The sequence below is a fragment of the Anomalospiza imberbis genome, chromosome 18, assembly GCF_031753505.1.
Source record: "Anomalospiza imberbis isolate Cuckoo-Finch-1a 21T00152 chromosome 18, ASM3175350v1, whole genome shotgun sequence".
Classification (NCBI taxonomy): domain Eukaryota; kingdom Metazoa; phylum Chordata; class Aves; order Passeriformes; family Viduidae; genus Anomalospiza; species Anomalospiza imberbis.
In genome coordinates, this window is record NC_089698.1 from 13,287,494 (window position 1) to 13,307,939 (window position 20,446).

At 49.6% G+C, this 20,446-nt stretch overlaps 1 protein-coding gene and 1 long non-coding RNA gene across 4 annotated transcripts in view; one reads left to right on the plus strand and one right to left on the minus strand.

Annotated features, from left to right (window-relative positions):
* The window catches only part of IQCD (IQ motif containing D), a 542,296-nt gene that overhangs the window by 324,004 nt on the left and 197,846 nt on the right, over positions 1–20,446 (plus strand). For both annotated transcript variants that reach the window (XM_068209220.1, XM_068209221.1), the window contains one exon: positions 17,361–17,374. In XM_068209220.1, coding sequence (XP_068065321.1) covers positions 17,361–17,374 — 14 coding nt within the window. The remainder of the gene's footprint in view (positions 1–17,360; positions 17,375–20,446) is intronic.
* On the minus strand, positions 2,852–6,413 carry LOC137484961 (uncharacterized). 2 transcript variants are annotated; one of them, XR_011005118.1, is made up of 3 exons: positions 6,264–6,413; positions 4,719–4,809; positions 2,852–3,689 (listed from the first exon to the last, which is right to left on the minus strand). It is a non-coding gene; the product is annotated as an uncharacterized lncRNA (long non-coding RNA). The 2 variants fall into 2 exon arrangements; XR_011005117.1 differs by lacking the exon at positions 6,264–6,413 and having other exon boundaries at positions 4,719–5,031.

A 20,446-nucleotide genomic window follows, 5' to 3' on the forward strand; every position in this document is an offset into this window, starting at 1 on the left:
CCCTGGAGGCAGGAGGGACATCCCTGTCCTGGGGGCACCAGGAACAGCCAGGTCCTGGGGGGATTGTCCTGCTCTGCTCTGGGCTGGGACAGCCCCACCTGGAGAGAAGGGTCTAAAGCTGTTGGAGAGAGACCAAAGGAGGGACATGGGGAGGGGAAAGGGTCTGGAGGGGCTGAGGGCACTTGGGATGCTAAGATGGAGCAGAGGAGACTGAGGGGAGACTCCTCAGGGGCTGCAGCTCCTCCTGAGGGCAGCTCCCATCTCTGCTCTGGGACAGGGACAGCACCCAGGGAATGGCTGGAGCTGGGCCAGGGCAGGCTCAGGCTGGAGATCAGGAAAGGTTCTTCCCCCAGAGGATGCTGGGCACTGCCCAGGCTCCCCAGGGAATGGGCACGACCCCGAGGCTGCCAGAGCTCCAGGAGCCTTTGGACAGCACTGCCAGGGATGCCCAGGGTGAGATTTTTGGGGGGTCTGGGCAGGGCAAAGCTGGACTTTGATGATCCCTGTAGGTTCCTTCCTGCTGAGAATATTCAATAATTCCATGATTCCATCAGTGACAGCAATCCATCCCCCAAAGTCCCAGCCCCTTCTGATGTCACAGCAGAGAGGTTTTCCCACTTTGGGGGATCCTCAGAGCTGACCTGGATTGGAATGTGCCCCATGAACCCCCAAGGATGCTCAGGTGTTTCCTTCATAGTTTGCAAATCCCATGGAAGTGGCTGTCTAGTGGATGCCTCCCACATGGAGTTCTCTATCATATTAGTGCCAATATCCCAATATTCCTGTCCCTCCCACTGGTGGAACAGAGTCCTGGGATCCCTGGTACCCTTCCTCTCCCTCAGGTCATTCCCTGCTGCAGGAGGTCACTTCCCACGTGGTGCTGCTCCTGATGTCCTGCCAGGAGTTCCAAGGGACTCATTGAATGGTGGTTTATATAAAAATATAGAAAATCTTTACATCAAGAGCTCTCCTCAGCAACTTTGGGTTCAATTAACTATTTATTAATAAAGTTTTTCTCAGCGACAAATCCCCTTTTTGCTTAACCCATGAAATTCCATGATCCATTTAGCCCTATGTGTACTTTTAGCACTTCCAGTAATAATTAATCCAGTTTGGGCTAATGGCATTGTAGATAGTCTGATCCTGACTTGATAACGCTTCATTCCTGCTCAGCACTTCCAATTTTGCCCGGAATTATGAGATCTGGGAGGCAAATCAGGAAAGGCTCCTGGTAAATGCTCACAGATCATGATTTAGGAAGAGAATTGCTGCTCTTGATGAAGAATTAGGGACAGAGAGAAATTCTTGCGTGAATTGGATGACATTTATTACAAAAAATCGGGCACAGCAAAGGAGCAAATGGTTGGATTTTATGTTCAGAGGCCAAGGAAAAAGATGAAGATTTAAGGAAAAAGAAGAGAAATGTGAACTTTAAGGAAAGCTTTATTGTCCCCGTTAGCAAAAGTTATGTTTTGAAACAGCTGAATGGATGTTCCCGAGCCTTGATCCCAAATTTGTGCTTTAACTCCGAACTCCAGCTCCTCTTAAATCCTAACCTATTTAATAACATTTGCGGAATTTCCCTCTCCCAGCTCCCAGAGCCTCGGGAACTTGGGCAAACATCCAGAATGGGATGAATGGAGCCAGAGGAGACTTTGCTGCTGGTGCTGTGCTTTCTTTCCACCTGCCTCGGGAGCTGAGTGCTCCCAGTATTCCCAGTGATGCTCACTGGGGTCACCGGTCTGCCTGGCAGCAATGGGGACAGCAGAATCCCATGGGGATTCCAGCAGGAAAAAGCAGAGTAGATGGAACGGGAATCACTGGGACTCACTGGAGTCCCCAGCCGGGCTCATTCTGGCTGAGAAACCTGGAGATATTCCTTGATAATTTCCCAAAATCTGCACAGGCAGTAAAGAAGGAGAAAACAGGTGAGGGGAAAAGGTCCTTCCTTCCTTCCTTCTTTTCTTCCTTCCTTCCTTCCTCTTCTATTTTTCATTCTCTTTCTTGCTTCCTTTCTTCCTTTCTTCCTTTCTTCCTTTCTTCCTATCTTTCTCTTTCTTTCTTTCAATTTTTTCTTTCTTTCTTTCTTTCTTTCTTTCTTTCTTTCTTTCTTTCTTTCTTTCTTTCTTTCTTTCTTTCTTTCTTTCTTTCTTTCTTTCTTTCTTTCTTTCTTTCTTTCTTTCTTTCACTTTTTCCTTCCTTCCTTCCTTCCTTCCTTCCTTCCTTCCTTCCTTCCTTCCTTCCTTCCTTCCTTCCTTCCTTCCTTCCTTCCTTCCTTCCTTCCTTCCTTCCTTCCTTCCTTCCTTCCTTCCTTCCTTCCTTCCTTCCTTCCTTCCTTCCTTCCTTCCTTCCTTCCTTCCTTCCTTCCTTCCTTCCTTCCTTCCTTCCTTCCTTCCTTCCTTCCTTCCTTCCTTCCTTCCTTCCTTCCTTCCTTCCTTCCTTCCTTCCTTCCTTCCTTCCTTCCTTCCTTCCTTCCTTCCTTCCTTCCTTCCTTCCTTCCTTCCTTCCTTCCTTCCTTCCTTCCTTCCTTCCTTCCTTCCTTCCTTCCTTCCTTCCTTCCTTCCTTCCTTCCTTCCTTCCTTCCTTCCTTCCTTCCTTCCTTCCTTCCTTCTTTTTCTTTCTTTTTAGCTTGCACCCTTTTCCCATGAAATAATTGACCTAATTTCTGGAGTTTCCTTCCTTGGAGCTCCCATTCTTAGGTATCTTTTAAAGATACCTCCTTCCTTTTTAAAGATCCCTTCCTCCTTCCTGTTTTCCAGGGAATTTCCCCTGGCACTAACTTTGGACCCACAAGAAGCTTCACAACCCCTAAATTCCAAATCAATTTCCAGCACATTTAAACAACCCAAAGTCCAAAAAAATTCCTTCAGAACTTTGGGGAAGCCCTGCAGTGCTCTAAGGAGTGCTTGATCATGGAGCCAGAGGTGGTCAAGCCCTGGAAAGTCTGCCCAGGGCAGTGGTAGAGTCCTCATTCCTGGAAGAGCCAAAAACCCTGTAGATTTGGCACTTGGGGACAGGGATTAGCGGGGAATATGCTGATGGTTGGACTTGGTGATCACAGAGGGCTTTTTCAACCTGAAGAATTCCATGATTCTAAGGGATAACTTATAAAAATCCTTTTTCCAAGGCTTCACCCTGGAGGGAGCTGGGTACAGACTGCAGATGTGTCCCTGCACACCTCCGGAGCATCACTCCAGCAATCTGCTCCTGCTCCAAATCCAGAATGCCAGGAAATTGTCCAAGGAAATCAAACCCCAAAACCCTTGGAAATTGAATTGATGCACTGGAGTTAAAGCTGGAAATTTGATTTTATTTTTCCCTCCTGGAGAATCGAAGCTCAGCTCAGAATCAATTAGAGCAAGCCCCAGGCAAATCTGGAGGCTGATTAATGACGGACCAGCTCCCTCTGTTTGGTTCATTGGTGTGGATTTGGAATAGCTGGGAAATTTGTCCAAAGCAGGGGCACAGGAAATGCCCCACCATGGGTTCAACATTGCCTTTTCCTGACAAATAAAAGGGATCCATCCTGGATTTGTTTCTATTCCAGCAGTGAAGCTACAAAGATTTGCAAAGGAGAGATTCTTCCTGCATCAAAAATCCATATACAGCTCCAGAAACTTGGGAAGGAGTCCCACACTCCTATGGATGTTTTTCCATTTACACCTGGAGTGGGTGCTGAGATCAGACATCTCCCATCTCTGCTGATATGAGCATAAAAAACCATGGAAAACTTGGATGTTCCTGTCCAAACCTTTCTGTTGTCCCCTCTTGGTGCTGTTATTGATCGCTTTGCCCCCATCAGTTCTTGGGACTGTTCCATATTGATAAGGCAGGTTCAGGCCAGCCCAGTTCCAAGTGGGATCCGTGTGTGGATCCAGGGCATGGGATGAGCCAGGTGGCACTTCCAGGATGGTGGGAATGAGGCCTGCCAGCTGCCAAATGGATTCCTGTGGGCAGATCCCGGCTGCCTCAGCCTGGCCGAGGGAAATCTGGGAGGAAAACTGAAGTTATGGATGAAGTTATGGAATTCAGTTAAAACTGAAGTTATGGATGTGGAGGAACAACTAAAGCCCCACAGGCTGATTTGTCCCTTCATGACCTGGTACATTTTATTCCCACTTTTCCTCTGAGCTCCATAAATCATGCAGGACTTTTGGAGAACCACATTCCTGCAGTCCAGGGTGAGTTAATTTGTGATGGCATCAAGACCACACTCCAAACTCAATTAAACTCCACTTCAACAAAGTTTGGGATGGCAGAAGATCCAAGAGCTGTTATAGCCAAGCAAAATGTCCTCATGGCAGGGTCAAATCCCAGCCACTCCTGGGAATTTAAACATTCCAAGGTTTTAGGGCCTGTGTTCCTCAGCCAACCAAACACCAGTGCCTGGTTGGTGACGAATAATCCCAGCATCACCCACACCATGTTACTCCAAGGCTTTCCCAGATAAGAAATTCCCATCAAACATTCCCTGGCTGCTTTTTGTTCCTATGCAAAGGAGTGGATTTGTCCCTGGATTCTGCTGGAGAGCAGAATGTCACCTTTGCAAATGACTGGTTTGGGCTGAAAATTAGAAGGGGGGTGCAGATGTTCAAGAGAAAGCCGGATTTTTGCCTTCTGACCAGGAAAAAGCCAAATAAAAGCCTGAGTGCTATTTCTTATTTTAGAAAAAACAGGAAAAATGCAAGGAATAATAAAATAATGTTTTAGAAAAATACTTCTGCACCTTAACCTATGCCTATGCCTGGAATCCCAGCTGATTTCCTTCCAACAAAATGTTCCTTTTCCATGTTTTTCCAGTGGAAATGGCTTTGGAACCAATGGTAAAGCAGAAATAGGGTTCATTTTTCCCATTTGCTTTTCCTTTCTTTTTCCTTTAAGAACTTTCTTCTCTCTCTTTTTTTTTTTTTTTTTTAATAAGGGGGTGTGGGGAAGAGAATAAAAATCCCTCTGTTTTCAAGGAGCTGCCCCAATATTTTAAATAATATGCACAGAAAACACATTTCTGATAAAAATTATTGTTAATTAATTCAGCCAAACCCAGTGCCCACTCCCACACCACTGGAAATGTGGAAAATACGCTTTGGATGGATCGAATCTGAAGTGATCAGACAACTGGATATGATTTTCCACCTCCCAAAAGAGAAGCAGCTCCTGAATTTTGTGCAGACGCCACGAGTGGTTCCATGGGGATGGGATAACCTGGATGGCCCATGTTTTATCCTAGTGGGAATGCTCCCATCAAGGTCTCTTTGACAGGCATTCCCTGTCTGTCTCTCTCAGCCAGTTCCTAACTGCAGAGCCCTTCCCTTTCCATCAGACATCCCATCCTTATTCCCAGCCCTGCCAATCACCCATGGCTGCCCCTGGAGGTCCGAGCTAAGAGGTTGGATGGGAATTCCTGGTGGAATCTGTGTCAGGCATCAGCCAGAACTGGATCTGGCAATGCCTGACAGGCTGCAGCTCCTCTGTCCCAGTTTTTTATCACTTTGCAAAGAAGGAAGATTTGGGGAGGGACTCCAGGGTTGTTCCTGGCTGGCTCAGAAGGAAAATTTATTATTCTGTGCCTTTCTTTTATGGAAAGGTAGAAGAAGGAAAGCAGGGAGCCCTTAAGTGCCTCCTTCTCTCCATCCCTCTGAGCTCCTACAGCCTTTACACCCCAACCCCTGCAGCCATGTCCTTGCCTGGCACTTTCCAGATCCATGGAATGCTGCCATGGCCATTTCCTTACTCCTGCCCGTCACAGGGAAGTGTTGGAATCCCCACCATTCCTGGAAGTGTCCAAGACCCACACAGACCTGGCACCTGGGGGCATGGGTGGCCTTGGCAGTGCTGGGGGAAGGGTTGGACTGCAGGAGTTCAAAGGATTTTTCCAACCTTGGTTCCATGACTCCATGATTCTATGACTCCATGATTCCATGATTCCATGACTCCATGATTCCATGATTCCAAGACTCCATTATTCCAAGATTCCATGATTCCATGATTCCATTATTCTATGGTTCCAGGATTCCAAGATTCCGTGATTCCTTTATTCCAAGATTCCATGATTCCATGGTTCCAGGATTCCAAGATTCCAAGATACCATGATTCCATGACTCCATTATTCCATGATTCTATGATTCCACGACTCCATGATTCCTTGGTTCATTATTCCATGATTCCTTGGTTCCATGGTTCCATTATTCCATGGTTCCAATATTCCATTATTCCATGGCTCTATGACTGCTTTTCCACCCACACCAACATCCCTCTGCCACCACTCACAGCCCTGGGACTGCTCTGTGTCCCTGCCCTGCTGTGTCCCAAATTTAACCAACCCTGAGCAGTCCTTGGGCTCCATCCATGAGCGATGGCTCTTGTAGGTGTGTGACCATGTCACAGAGAATCATGGAATCCTGGAATCGGTTGGGTTGGGTTGGGTTAGGAGGGACCTTAAAGCTCTTCTCAGGGACACTTTCCACTGTCCCAGGCTGCTCCAAGCCCCATCCAACCTGGCCTTGGACACTTCCAAGGATCCAGAGGCAGCCACAGCTGCTCTGGGCACCCTGTGCCAGGGCCTGCCCACCCTGCCAGGGAACAATTCCTTCCCAAAATCCAAACAAAATTTACCCTTCTTCAGCGCCAAACCATCCCCCTTTTTCATGAGTGTGCCTCTGCATCTCCCCTCTCACACCAGTGACATTTGCACAACGCAGTTTCCATTTCCCAGTTTGACACTTTATTTATCAAAGCAAGAAGCCAGTAGATAAAGACTTTCCAGAAACAGCCTGGGATTCTTGGATTCTTCTGAGGTTAACTCTGAAGCAAGTTTTCCCTCCCTCCCTCGTCGCGACACCCAGTCAATATTTGAGTTGATAATAAAAATCTATTTTCTTTTCAGCTTCCCTGCCTCAAGAACAACATGTGCCTTGTCTTCCCTTCGCTTTGCTTATCAGATTCCAGCCAAAATGAATGGGCAGAGCTCTTACAAACAGAGAAATTAAATGAAAACAACACCAGTGCCAAATTCTCTGCAAACATAGGAGTGAAATGAAAAATGCCACTCGCTGGAGATTCACCCAGTACGTTGAATTATTATCTGTCATGGCCTGTTCCTACATTTGTCCTTTCCCCGGGGTTGATAAATAAGACTTCCCACAAGTTCCAAAGCTGTAGCAGGAGTTGGGGAGCACATTCTGTTCATAAATCTCAGGACTATCTCCCTGACTCTCCTGGCAGCTCCATTGCTCAAAAGTCCTGCACTTCCCATGTCCTGCCTTTTTAATGGATAACTTGGAAATCTTTCTTTCCCTGATGCAGTGGCCAGGTTGATCCAGCCATGCCCACAAGTCCTGGTTTCCAAGAGCAGACCTTTGGTGTGCCACAGGTCTTTCAGCAGATTTTGGGCCTTCAGAGGGTGGGGTTCTGCTGCTGGGGCTGTTTTATGGGTGAGCAGCCGCAGGGGCTGGTGCAGCTGGAAAAAGGGAAAAATCCTCTGTCCTCTGGTAAATCCTCTGTCCTCAGGTGGGCTCAATCCTGCCAAAGAAACCCCAAATCTCATATCTCATGAAGGCCAGGCCTTGGAGGCACCTTCTATGAGCAAAGGGTAATCCTGTGTCCCCAAATGGGTTCACTGTTGCCAAGAAAACCCCAAATTCCCTCTCTCATGATGGCCAGGCCTTGGAGGCACCATCTGTGTCCTGCCATTTGTGCAGGAAGCAGGGAAAACATCCTCCAGCCAGAGGGGAGGGATGGGGCACAGGGATCACCCTTGGAAGGGGGATTTAGGTGAGGAAATCAGACTTGGCCACTCATTTATGGGCACTTGAGGTGAAAGGAAATCATTGGGACAAAAAAAAAAAACAAAACAAAAAAAAAAAAAACAAAACAAAAAAACAAAAAAACAAAAAAAAAACCAACAAAAAAAAAAAAAAACACACCAAAACAAAACAAACAAAAAAAACACCACCAAAGAAAACCCAATCTAAACAGTTTTATCAAGATTCATCCTTGGAATTTTTTGTCTGGGAGCAGAGCTCTGCAGGACAGGGCCCAGGGCCCAGGCCTGGGGGTGGGGAACATCTTTGCTCAGGCAAACCATCCAGACATCAGCCACTCCCTTCCCCTGATTTTCTCCCTGCTGCTCCCTCTGCCCCATTTCCACAGGAATATCAGGAATCCAGCTGAAGTCTCCTCAGTTCCTCCTCGTGAAGCAGCTGTTCCAGCTGTCTCGTGGGATGAACTGGGACCTATCCCTACCTTTTCCTTCTCTGCTGGGCCCCACCTGCACAATCCTGCCCTACATTTGGTTTGGAATGTGACAGATCCCTTCTCCCTCATTTCTGGGTGTCCCTGTATTCCCTGGGAGCACTGGCCACCCTCCTGCTCCAGGGTTTTCCTGTGTTTAGGGACCTCTTGGGTGACAGCACCTCAGGGTTTGTGGCTTCCTTGTGGAAAAACTGCTTTATGCATGAGTTCATTTTTTTAAAATTGTGCTTGAAATAATTCCTATTTCTCCCACATGCTGGTGTTATAGGAACATCACAGAATCATGGAATGATTTGGGTTGGAAGGGAGGTTAAAAATCATCCAGTCCCACCCCTGCCAGTCAGGGACACCTTCCACTATCCCAGGTTGCTCCAAGCTCCGTCCAACCTGACCTTGGACACAGCCAGGGATCCAGGTGCAGCCCCAGCTGCTCTGGGAAAACTTTTCTAGTTAGATCCCAGCTGGTTCTGCATCCCAGTATGTGCTGGACAGGTCACTGGTGCCATAGCAAAGCTGAGCAATGCTTTGGGTTGGCAGATCCTTCAGAAATCTGCCCACGGAGGAGCTGGACTCACTGGGTAAATCTCTTCCCAAGGAATCCCAGATGCCTGAGCTGTTCCTGCTGTGGCTGTGTCATCTGGAAAATCAGTGGCATCAAGCAGAATGGGCATCTGAATTCCTTCTGGAATGTTTGGTGGCCTCAGATGTCGGTGGCCATGTCCTGTGCTGTGACAGCTGTGTCTTGGTCACAGCTCTGCGTAGGGGACACTGAGGACAGCCTGGAGAAAATTCCTGTCTTGCCATGGCAGGATCTGCTTCCAAGGGCAGTTTAACTCTCTGTGCAGTCAGGGATATTTGTCTGGAATTAGATTTGCTTCTCCAAATCACTTTTACCTCAGCGGTGAAATTACATGTCCAACAATTTCCTTTAAATAATAGGGGAACTTTTCCACTTCCAGAGCTCCATGTGGCTGCCGGAGTTTTGCCCTCCAGTGTAACTATTTATTCCCTTATTCCTGCTTTTTTTGTTTTGAATTGAAAATAGTCTCCATCTCCTGTCTGCTCCTGGCTGGAGCTGCATTGTTCATCAGACATTTATTAGCTTGTCTGGTGCCATGGCTATTATTCCTCCCTGAGATTTCTCACTTCCTCAAGTTTTTGTTCCTTGACAAAATAACAAAAACCTCCCTTTCCATGGCTCATTTTTATCCCTTCTCAGCTTCTCCTTATCACATTCTTTTCTTGTTTCTATTACCAACACGCTCAGGCAGGGCCTTCTGTGCACCCTGAATCTGTCTGGCTGCACAGCAGGGCTGGGCTCCTGCCAGCTGGGATTTCATTTTCTTCTCATTTCTCCAAGCTGGTCTTGCTGGACTCTGGTGCCCAAATCCATGAGCTGCTGCTCAGTAAGTGGAAGAACAGATTCCATATTTCAAATAATCTGTGCATTAAATACTTCTGGAAATAGTGAACAGCCCAGGTCTGGGTAAACTTGAGCCTTAGAGGGATCCCCATTTCCTTCAGCTACATTGTTTTAGAATCCTGGAACCTCCTGAGCTGGAAGGGACCCACAGGATCATCCAGCCCAGCTCCTGGTCCTGCCCAGACCCCCCAAAAATCTCACCCTGGGCATCCCTGGCAGCACTGTCCAAAGGCTCCTGGAGCTCTGGCAGCCTCGGGGCCGTGCCCATTCCCTGGGGAGCCTGGGCAGTGCCCAGCACCCTCTGGGGGAAGAACCTTTCCTGATCTCCAGCCTGAGCTTGCCCTGGCCCAGCTCCAGCTGTTCCCTGGGTGCTGTCCCTGTCCCAGAGCAGAGATGGGAGCTGCCCCCAATGAGTCTCCCCTCAGTGTCCTCTGCTCCAGCTGAACATTCCAAGTGCCCTCAGCCTCAGCTTCCCCTGGAGACCCTTCCCCACCCTCCTGCCCCTCCTTTGAATATTCTCCAACAGCATTAAATCCTTCTTACCCTGTGCCCCCAAACTTTTCATCGCACTGCAGTTGGATTGCTGCCAGCAGGGACAGGACCTAAGCTCCACCTTGCAGGTCACCAACCCTCCAAGGACTCCAGGAGCAGGACAGGCTGAGCCCTTGGGATGCGTTTCCCAGGGTCTGCCAGACCCTGGGACTGAGGACTGAACATCTTTGGGCTGAAATGGCCCCTGTTGCCACCTCGTGTCTGGCTCAATATAGCAAGACACACGTCACATCCACATTTATCCCCAAAATGTTCATGTTCCCGGCCTTTTGGGTGGCATTTTTCCTCATTCTAAAATAAAGGAGACAATCACAACTTGCTCTATTTTTTTAATGAGCAGCATTGCGCAGTTCGACTCCCAAAATAGTGTGTTCTGAATTCCCACATGCATCACCTGATGGAGAAATCTGGAAGAGATGGAGATCCCTGTTCTTTAATTAAATGGGCAAATTGATGGGAACTTGGGAATACTTTGAGTGCTGGCAGGTAACTGAGCTCCCCTCGTGCTGTTCTTGCTCTCTTGATCGGGGGCAACTAATCCTGAAACCACCAGAGCAGGGTGAGGGTAACACATCCAGCCAGGCATGGGGACACTTCTAACACAGGAACAAATCCATCCTCAGTCCTCTGGCCAAGGGCTGAGTGGGTTGGGAAAGACAGGACCTCCGCAGGGGGCTCAGGGAGGGTGACCAAGGGTCTCAATGGCTCATGGTGGGAATGGTTTTGTCCCCATTTCGGCACTAAAGTCACAACTCTCTCTACACAAAACTCACTTGGATTCCTGCACATAAAAACAAAGGAGATTTATCCCAGTCTCAGCCAGCTCAGACAAGGTCAGGCCTAGAGGAGCCTGGTTTTCCCATGGATTTTAAACTGAGCCTCAGGGAACTGCTTCAAACCCTCTGCCCTGCTCTTAATCCTGTGATGGGGTGGACAGGATCCACCCAGGATCTTCAGGAATTTCACAGCACGGCAAAGGTTCCTTTGCCTCCTGCCTGGAACATCAGGGACAATCCCAGAGCGTCTCCCAGTCCCCTCTCCTCTGGTCCCTGTCCAGCTGAGGGTGGCAGGAGCCTGGAGACCCCTCCTTGTGTGGGGATCCCAAAGGGATCATGGACAGATCCCAGCTCCCAGTTCATCCCTGGAAGAGACCCCTCTTGTGTGGGGATCCCAAAGGGATCACAGGCAGATCCCAGCTCCCAGTTCATCCCTGCAACAGGAGCCTCTCACTGCCACCAGTGGCTGAGAAATTGTCACCCTGAGCCAGCTCTGCCACAATTGTGATTTACAAACCTCTGCAGTCCCCTCCTGGTCCCAGAATCACTTCTGGGCTTTCATTCCTTCAACTCCTCTGGGGAGGGCCCAGAACTCCGAGCAGGAGAGCAAAGCAGGGAGGAACTGAACTCCCAAGTCTTTGGCTGTGGGTGTCACACTCCAGGCCCTGCTGTGGGCAAAAGGGAACAGGCAGCACATATGGAGCTAAAAATACTCTGGGACTGTAATTAATGTTTTGACAGCCTGATAGTGCAAATGATCTGATAATTCCAGACCGGCCTCATTAATAGAATGGTCAAAACCCTTCTATGTAAAGCACTGTGTATAAAATAATTGTATATAAACATCCCTCTGTGCTGGAGCTGTGATGCCTGTTGTGTCTGCCTGTCTCTGTGTGCTCCTTGTCCCAGGGTGGCAGAGCTCCAATCCCATCTCTGCTCCTCTTCCTGAGGGTGAAGATGGAATGGACATTCCCCAGGGATAGCAGACAGCCTGGGAGTGATTTTTTATCCAGCTGAGCAGCACAGGATCAAAAGGAGTTTATTACCTTTTCTTTGGTGCCACAGGCACTGGAGCGGGTTAATCACAGCTCCAGATGCGTGGCTTGATATCACAACAGGGCAGGATTAGGGTCATTGAAGTGTCTTGTCAACAGATTCATTTTAGCAGATAGAAAATGGACTTTGGAATAAAATGACTGAAACACAGAATCACAGAGTGGTTTGGGTGGAAGGGACATGAAAAATCATCCAGTGCCACCCCTGCCTGCGCAGGAACAACTTCCACTGTCCCAGGCTGCTCCAAGCCCTGTCCAGCCTGGCCTTGGGCACTGCCAGGGATCCAGGGGCAGCCACAGCTGCTCTGGGCACCCTGTGCCAGGGCCTTCCCACCCTCCCAGGCAGGAATTTCTCCTGAACATCTGCCTAAATTCCCCCACTTTCAGTTTGTATAGACACAGATATCCACAGGGGAGAACTCAGCTCAGATTGGATATGGGTATAATTGTCTCCAGGGTAATGAAGTGCAGGAAGCAGCCCCACAGCAGCTCCACTGCTCCAGGTGTCTCTGCAGCCACCTCTCCTAGCTGGAGATTCATTTGCCTTCCATCAGCCATGGCTGATCCCTGCAGAGCTCCTGTGCAAGGATGGGCACAGCTTAATCGCTGATGGATGGAGGATATAAAGGTGATGGATTAAGTTGTTAATTATACAATTACAGGCAAGGTGGAACAGGGTGCTGGTTAAAAGGAAAATTGCTTTCCAAGCTGATACCAGCTCCTGGAGCAGAGGTGGAAAATGGAAAATAGGACAAGACAGGACTCTGTCTGAAGCAGAATCCCTTGAAAACTTATCCAAAGTAATTTCAGAGGATGGAGAACTGGATATTTTAATTTTATGGCCAGAGCTACACTGTCATTTTTATCCATGGGATCCCTGGGTTAATCCTGCTCAGGGTGGAAGCTCAGACAAGACAGCTGCTCCGAGCACCTTCTGTGGAGGCAGAACTGGAGCTTTGGTTTAAGCATGGAATTATGGAATCTCCTGAGCTGGAGGGACCCACCAGGATCATCCAGCCCATCCCCTGTCCCTGCCCAGACCCCCAACCACCCCACCCTGGGCATCCCTGGCAGCGCTGTCCAAAGGCTCCTGGAGCTCTGGCAGTCTCGGGGCCGTGCCCATTCCCTGGGGAGCCTGGGCAGTGCCCAGCACCCTCGGGGAGAAGAACCTTTCCTGATCTCCAGCCTGAGCTTGCCCTGGCCCAGCTCCAGCTGTTCCCTGGGTGGTGTCCCTGTCCCAGAGCAGAGATGGGAGCTGTCCCCCGGGCAGCCTTTTCCAGCAGGTTTTTTTTTTTCCTCAGCCCGAACCTTTAAGAGATTGAGAGCCTGGAAACGATGGAAATGAGCCGCCCTGGGATGAGGAGGCCCCTCGGGACCATCTCTGCCCATACCGGTGTCCAGGACATTCAGCTCATGCCTGGAGTTGTTGTCAGGGCTGGGAGTGCCCCAGTTTGTGCAATCAAAGCCTCCCCGAGATTTGCATCCCGGAACGCAGACGCTGGGAAACAGCAGATTATATAACACCCGGCTTTGTTGGTTTGCTTCAACTTCAGCTTGGGTTTGGGAACAAATAGAAAATTGTCAATTCCCCCCCCCCCCCCCCCCCAAAACATTCCGAGGGCAGCTTGGAGCAGAGAGAGATCTCCCCGTTATTTTTCCCTGCCTCTCTCCAGGCGCTGCTGGGGCAGGAGAGCAGAGCTGGGAACATCCCGGCCCAGGGGAGCTCTCCCAGCCTGTCAGAGATTACCCGGGAATTGCCTGTAAATTACCTGTGAATTACTGGGAATTACCTGTGAATTACTGGGAATAGTCGTCACCAGAGAGCCTCGGCTCAGGGCTCTGCCAGCGAAACAAAATTCACAGCTAATCCAGAGGGCTCGTCCAAGGAATAAATTTACATTTCTCCTCTCCCTTTATCCCGCAGGATCCCCCCAGAGCGCGGTGTTGTATTTCCATGTACAAAGCGCTTTTATTCCCGGCTGGATTTCGCTATACAAGGGGAGGGGAACCACCAAAAAATTTCTGGGAGAAAGCACAACATGGATGCGGTAGAGCTAAAATTTTTGTGGATCTCTATGGAGCTGTTGTCTGTTCCCTCGAGTGAGGGAAGCTGAAGCCCATCTCCGGGCAATTATCCCTCCTGCTGATCCCTGTGCCAGGGGAAAAGCAGGAAAAGCTCCCTCTGCACGGAGGGGACACCGGGAGTGCGTGATGGAGACACCTCTGCTAGGCAATAATTCCGCTTGGAAACAGGATGAGTCCAGGATGGGATTTTTGGGGAAGCTTTAGGGTTAAATCCTCCAGGAATGACCATTTGCAAGGACTTCAGGGGAAAGGGAATGACTATCACAGTCTTGCCAGGACGAGGCACAGAAGAGTTTTGTCACCATTGTCACATTCTCCTCACTCCCAGGCCACACAGCTGAAGCTGGAAGAGAAAATCCCTGTGTTTTCCACGGCTCTCGTGTTTCCTTGAAGTCCTGGAAGAGCAGGGCAGGGATCCACACACGTCGGGATAAAATCCTGGACGGGGGAGCGTGCTACGAGCACAGTGAGTGGTCCCTGCTCCCAAAATCCTCTGGATCAAAGCAGGCAAGCCCTGGAATGTGACCTTTATCGGAGCTCAGTGGCTCCGATCGATGTGGGTCAGGTGCTGGGACATTGACTGGGATTGATGGAAAGCATGTCCTTTCCCCGGGCAGGTAGCTGTGCCCAGGCAGGGGCTGCAGCACCGGGAATTCCTGGAGCCTACACAGGTTTAGCCTTTGCACCTGCTGTTCATTCAGGATTTACTAACCGAGAGGGAAGGAGGAGTTTGGTGTGAGGGGATTGTTTCATCAGCCAGGATCTGAGGCAGGGTGGGGAGGTCAATCCTGAGCAGATTGAGAGGATCAACCTGCTGCTTCCACAGGGGAAATACATCCCAGAATCTTGGAATCAGGGACCTTAATCCAGTGCCACCCCTGCCATGGGCAGGGAGAGCTCCCACTGTCCCAGGCTGCTCCCAGCCCCAGTGTCCAGCCTGGATTTGGGCACTGCCAGGGATCCAGGGGCAGCCACAGCTGCTCTGGGCACCCTGTGCCAGGGCCTGCCCACCCTGCCAGGGAACAATTCCTAATTCCCAATATCCCATCCATCCCTGCCCTCTGGCACTGGGAAGCCATTCCCTGTGTCCTGTCTCTCCATCCCTTGTCCCCAGTCCCTCTCCAGCTCTCCTGGAGCCCCTTTAGGCCCTGCAAGGGGCTCTGAGCTCTCCCTGGAGCCTTCTCCTCTCCATGTGAGCACCCCCAGCTCTCCCAGCCTGGCTCCAGCCCTTGGAGCACAGGGAATTTGTACCCACAAACACATTTTTCCACTGCAGTTTTCCAATGGCTCCTGGCTCTGCCCCCTGCATGTCTCCCAGCCCTCCACAAATATACCTGGGAATTCTCTTTTCAATACCCAATTTTAAATTTTTTTTAACCTCTGCAAAAATCTTCGGCTGAGTGGGCAAAACCCTGGAAAAGCAGGAATTCAGACAGGAAAGCGGGGACGTGGTGCCATCAGCGGCCTCAGGGCTGGGCTGTGTGGGCTGGGAGGTATTTTTGAGCTGTGATAGTTTAGTCTGTGTTAATCCCTGGTAACTCGGGATTGCCTCTCTTGACTCTCCCTGACCATTTTCCTGCAGACTCCCAACAAAAGGCTTTCCTGGGACACTTTGCACATGCTCAGTCCCAGCAGCAGCTCCAGCCCCAACTCAGATTTCCTGGTTTTATTGATAACAGCACTTGGCAGAGATAAAAGGAGATCGCATTTTTCCCAAAGAGACTACTCAAGTGTCTGCACCATCTCAGATTCCAAGAGAAGAATCCCAGATTCATTGCAAGATTTATTTTTTTAAATAATCCTTTTAAGTTTCCTTTTCCTTGCCTGTATTTTCTGTGCCTTTGAGATATAAAAGGGCCACAATTTCAGATTTTTTCTCAACAAACAACCTTCGTTCTCCCAGGGATTCCTCCCTGCACCTTTCTTTTCCTGCCTTGCGGGAAGTTACAACATGAAACCAGGACCTTGTGGGAAGAGACAAGAAAAAAATCCCGTGAATTATGGGAAGAATATGGAAAATGAACCCATCAGGAGGCTATAGCAATAGCAGGGATGACAAGCAAGCAAATAAGCAGCACAAGCATCCCAAATTAATTTCTTGTTCACTGTCAGCCCCACTGTGCTGCTCCAGCAGGGGGACAGGGCTTCATTTTCCCTGCCACAATTCCCTGGGAGCACCACTCCAGGATCTGATGAGGTTATCTCGGCCCAGGGACTGAAAGGAACAGATATTTGATTTAAAAATAAAAGGAAGCAAAAAGAATCTTCTATTAGAGAAGACTCCTCAGCCATGCCCAGCACATTCCTAAGTTATTTCCCTCCCCTTCCTGTCTGGATGTGGTGTTGGTGCTGGATCCTTTATCCCCAGGTCTGTCTCCTGTTCTAAGCATTGCCTGGCTGAATTCCCTCCCAGGCTCTGCCCTTGGCAGTGCCTCTCCTTCAGTAGCAGCACCTCCCTGAGTGGTGGGATTTAAAAATCCAGAGTAGGACATGGGGTAGGAATAACTTCAGATGTCTGGAGTTCATCTGAGTCATCATTTAGAAATTAGGGAGAGAAAGGATCATCATGGAATCACAGATTTGGATTGGAAGGGGCTTTAAAGCCCATCCAGTTCCCCTGCCATGGGCAGGGACACCTTCCCCTATCACAGGGTGCTCCAAGCCCTGTCCAACCTGGCCTTGGGCACTTCCACAATATTCAAGAACCATCCTCAGTTCTTCTGGAGATTTAGTCCATGGTTATTTCTCTCCCTCAGCACGTCAGTATCTGATATTTATTTCCTTCTCCCCCTCCCAGCAGCAGCTGGGGGGACTGGGCTCACCTGAGTGAGCACCTGACCCACACCTGAGCTGTGGCCACTGATAAGAATGGAAAATAATCCAGGCCTGTAGGACACCTATTAAATCAAGGAAATCCATAAGGATCCTGTTACGCAATGTACCAGCTCCCAGAAAAAATGCTGAATATTGTCCTGGTGTTGAGGATGATCCCAGTGCGGAAATCAGGAAGTACGACCTGCTGGAGGGGAAAACCTGAGTACAGCCAAGAAAGGGGGCACACTGCCCAGATTTTTGTATTTGAGCATCCAAACAGAAGGGGATGCTGAACCTGGGTGGAGAAGGAATTCTGGAGCCCACTCTCTCAGAAGAGTAGGTTCCTACACTGGTGTGGAATAATCATTCCTGCATTGAGTGTGTCCAGTGTGAGCTGCTGCAGAGGCAAAGGCAAAAAAAGGCCTGCTGTAAAATCTGCACAGAGTCAGAGCTATCCATCCATCCATCCATCCATCCATCCATCCATCCATCCATCCATCCATCTCCAGGGTGCACCATGTAAGAACTCTCTTTCCCAGAATCTCACCTCCCTTTCTGTTGGAAAAAATAATAAAAAAAGAAATCTGTCTTTAACCTAGGGAGGCAATCACTCCTTCAAGGAAAACTCATTAGGGGGAGGCTGCTCTGATGTCCCATGAATCCTCCTTTTGGAATTTGCATGGCCTGGCTCTGGCCTTAGACTCTCCCTGGAAGGCACAAAGGCAATTCCCAAGTAATAAGAAGTGCAGGGATGTGTGGAGTGGCCACTGTGCACCTGGAGGTTGGGACAGGCTGTGGGTGCTTCCCCAGGTGCAGCTTTGCTCCCCTGTCCCACTTTAGAGTGACTGGGTCCAACCAGAACACTCCAAGAGCAGTTTTAGTGTCAGATCAATTATTCCAGAGCTGTCCTAAACCCATCTGGCCAAGACCTTTCAATGGGATGTTCCAACAGCTCCATTTCAGCCCTGAGCCTTGGAACCTCAGCCAAGACCTCCTTAGACTGCTTCGAACCCTGAAGGCAGGAATTCCTCTCTCTGTGATTCACGACCCTGTCAATGGTCCCTTAAATATCCCTCCTGCAGACCCCTCCCCCTCCCCTGCAGTGCAGGGAAGCCTGGTTGTGCTGACGGATTGCTCCAAGGGACAGATCCTGCACTTCACTTCCCGCACCATTCCCCAGGGAGCTCTTCAGCCAGCTGTGTTTCCAGCTGTGCAGGTTCCCAAGAGCAAGGACTGAGGCAGAACTCAGCTATTTCTGGACCATCTCCTCCCCAGAAAACATTCCTCTTCTGTTTTTGTCCCAGGGAGCTCCGATTTGGAGATTCCTGGAGATTCCTGGAGATTCCTGGAGATTCCAAGCATTGGATCTGCCCCATCCAGCAGCACAGCAGGAAAACTGGGCTGTGTTTTCATCCACCCCAGGCAAACAGAGAGACCCCAGCATCCTGCCTGGCTTCAATCCAGTGCTCTAACTCCTCCCTCTCTCCCATCCCTATGGATAAATGTGGATGCAGGTGCTCACATCACTGCTCCCACTCAGATCATGCAAATACTTCACTGGCTCTTATTCACAGTCAAGGAATTTCTATCCCTTTCCTCATCCTGAAGAGCCCAGTTTGGCTCCTGCCTTCTTCCCCCACCACGGAATCATGGAATTGTTTAAGTTGGCAAAGACCTTTAAGAGTCAAATGGTTCCCCAGCACTGCCAAGGCCACCACAATGTCCCCAAGTGCCACATCAGGGCTCTTAAACCCCTCCAGGGATGGTGATTCAACAAATTGCATCAGCTGGAGAGCCTGGAGCCGTGGATCAAACTGGAGTACTGCATTTTCCTCCCTAAATCCCACAGCTGACTCTTCAGCAGTCACTGCCCCATTTCACCCCTCCTGCCAGCCTGGATTTAAACCCTTCACCTGGGACTCATGATTCCCAGAAAACTGCTTCCTTCCAGAGCATTGGGCTTGATTTCCCAGCTCCTAAAGGGTCACAATAAATCACATATTCCCCACTCCTTCTTCCCACCCTGAATGGAGCCAGGCCCACTCCTGCTATCCCTTAAATCTGCCCCTTTTTATGGGAAGAACATTGATCCTGGCCCCGTTCCATGTTGTAAATGGGACAGACTGGATGTAAGTTTTCAGCTGTGGGCTGGGATTTGCTTATGGAATTGCCTGCAGCCATTTAATCAGGGCACGACTGAGCCTGGGAATAGAGGAGCTCCAATAAACCGGTTTTAAATCTTCCCAGGGATCCAGGAGCTAAAAGTGTGGAGGTAGGAGGAAGTAGTGTCCTCACCTGAGCCACCAGAGCAGGCTCAGTGACAGTAATCTGGATCACCCAAAAGCCCAAAACGGCCAAAAAATTCTGCAGTGACATATCCATGAATCCTCCATTTGGAATTTGCCTGGCCAAGATCCTGGCTCAGCCTCCGGCTTTCCCTGGGAGGCACAAATCCATGGTCAGGGCAGGAATTCAGTAGGACAAGGTCAGGCCAGTGAGCACAGGAAGGCCTGGAGCAGCATCAGTGAGGGGCACCCTTCAGGGGCTCCTCCAAGGTCCCACCCCACCCTGACAGCGACAGCCGAGCCCCAGGGAGGGTCAGAGCCTCCTGGTGCCCTCAGGACCTGCTCAGGTGAAAGGAGCTCACATCTCAGCCAAGAGCATTCCAATCCTCATGGCTCCATCCAGGGCTTGTCCAGAGAGGTTTTATAAATCTGATTCCTTGCCAACACCAGTCCTTGAAGTGTGAGGTGTTGGAGAGCACTAACTTCACCTGGCAGGTGACCCCAAGCCCTCTGGGCTGCCCAGGGTGTGGAACCCTGACTGCACTGGTTAAATTCAGGTGAATTTTTATCTTCTCATTTGATCCTCCCATCCCCTCAGGTGTCCCCCGTGTTTGGTCACAGAGCTCTGACTGAGCAGGTTGGCAGTAAAACCCTCACCCAAAAAAATTTACACCACCTTCAAGGTGCCTGGCACACAAATCACAATTTTTCCAGGACATTCAGCCTTAATTTTTTTTACCTTGTTCTCTCCAAGTTTGTCAGGTTTCACAGAATAAAAGAGAAGACCCAAATTTGCTCTAAACCAGGGGGGTTGTCAAAGAAACTTGCCTTGAATATAGAAAAGCAACTCTTCCAAGCAGTAATTCCAGGTGTAAGGAGTGTTTATGGTTCACCTGATGAGGTGAAAATGCACCTGCAAAGTCATAATGAGCTCCTTTGCTTTGCTGAGGATTCATTTTCCCAAATGTTGATTCTGGGTCTATCCGGGTGCTCTTCCTAACGTCCTAAAAAAAGCTGAAATATTCAGATGTGGCAGCAGGGCAGATCCCAGGGGCCGCTGGATACGGGAGGGTTCAGTTGTAGCTGAGCCAGGAGCTGTCGAGGGGTCAAAGGGAGTTTTGCAGAACTCCTGGAAGTGTCACATCCCATGAAACTCAGCCCAAATCCAGGTATTTGGGCATAAGGAAGCAGAGTCCTTAATGCTGA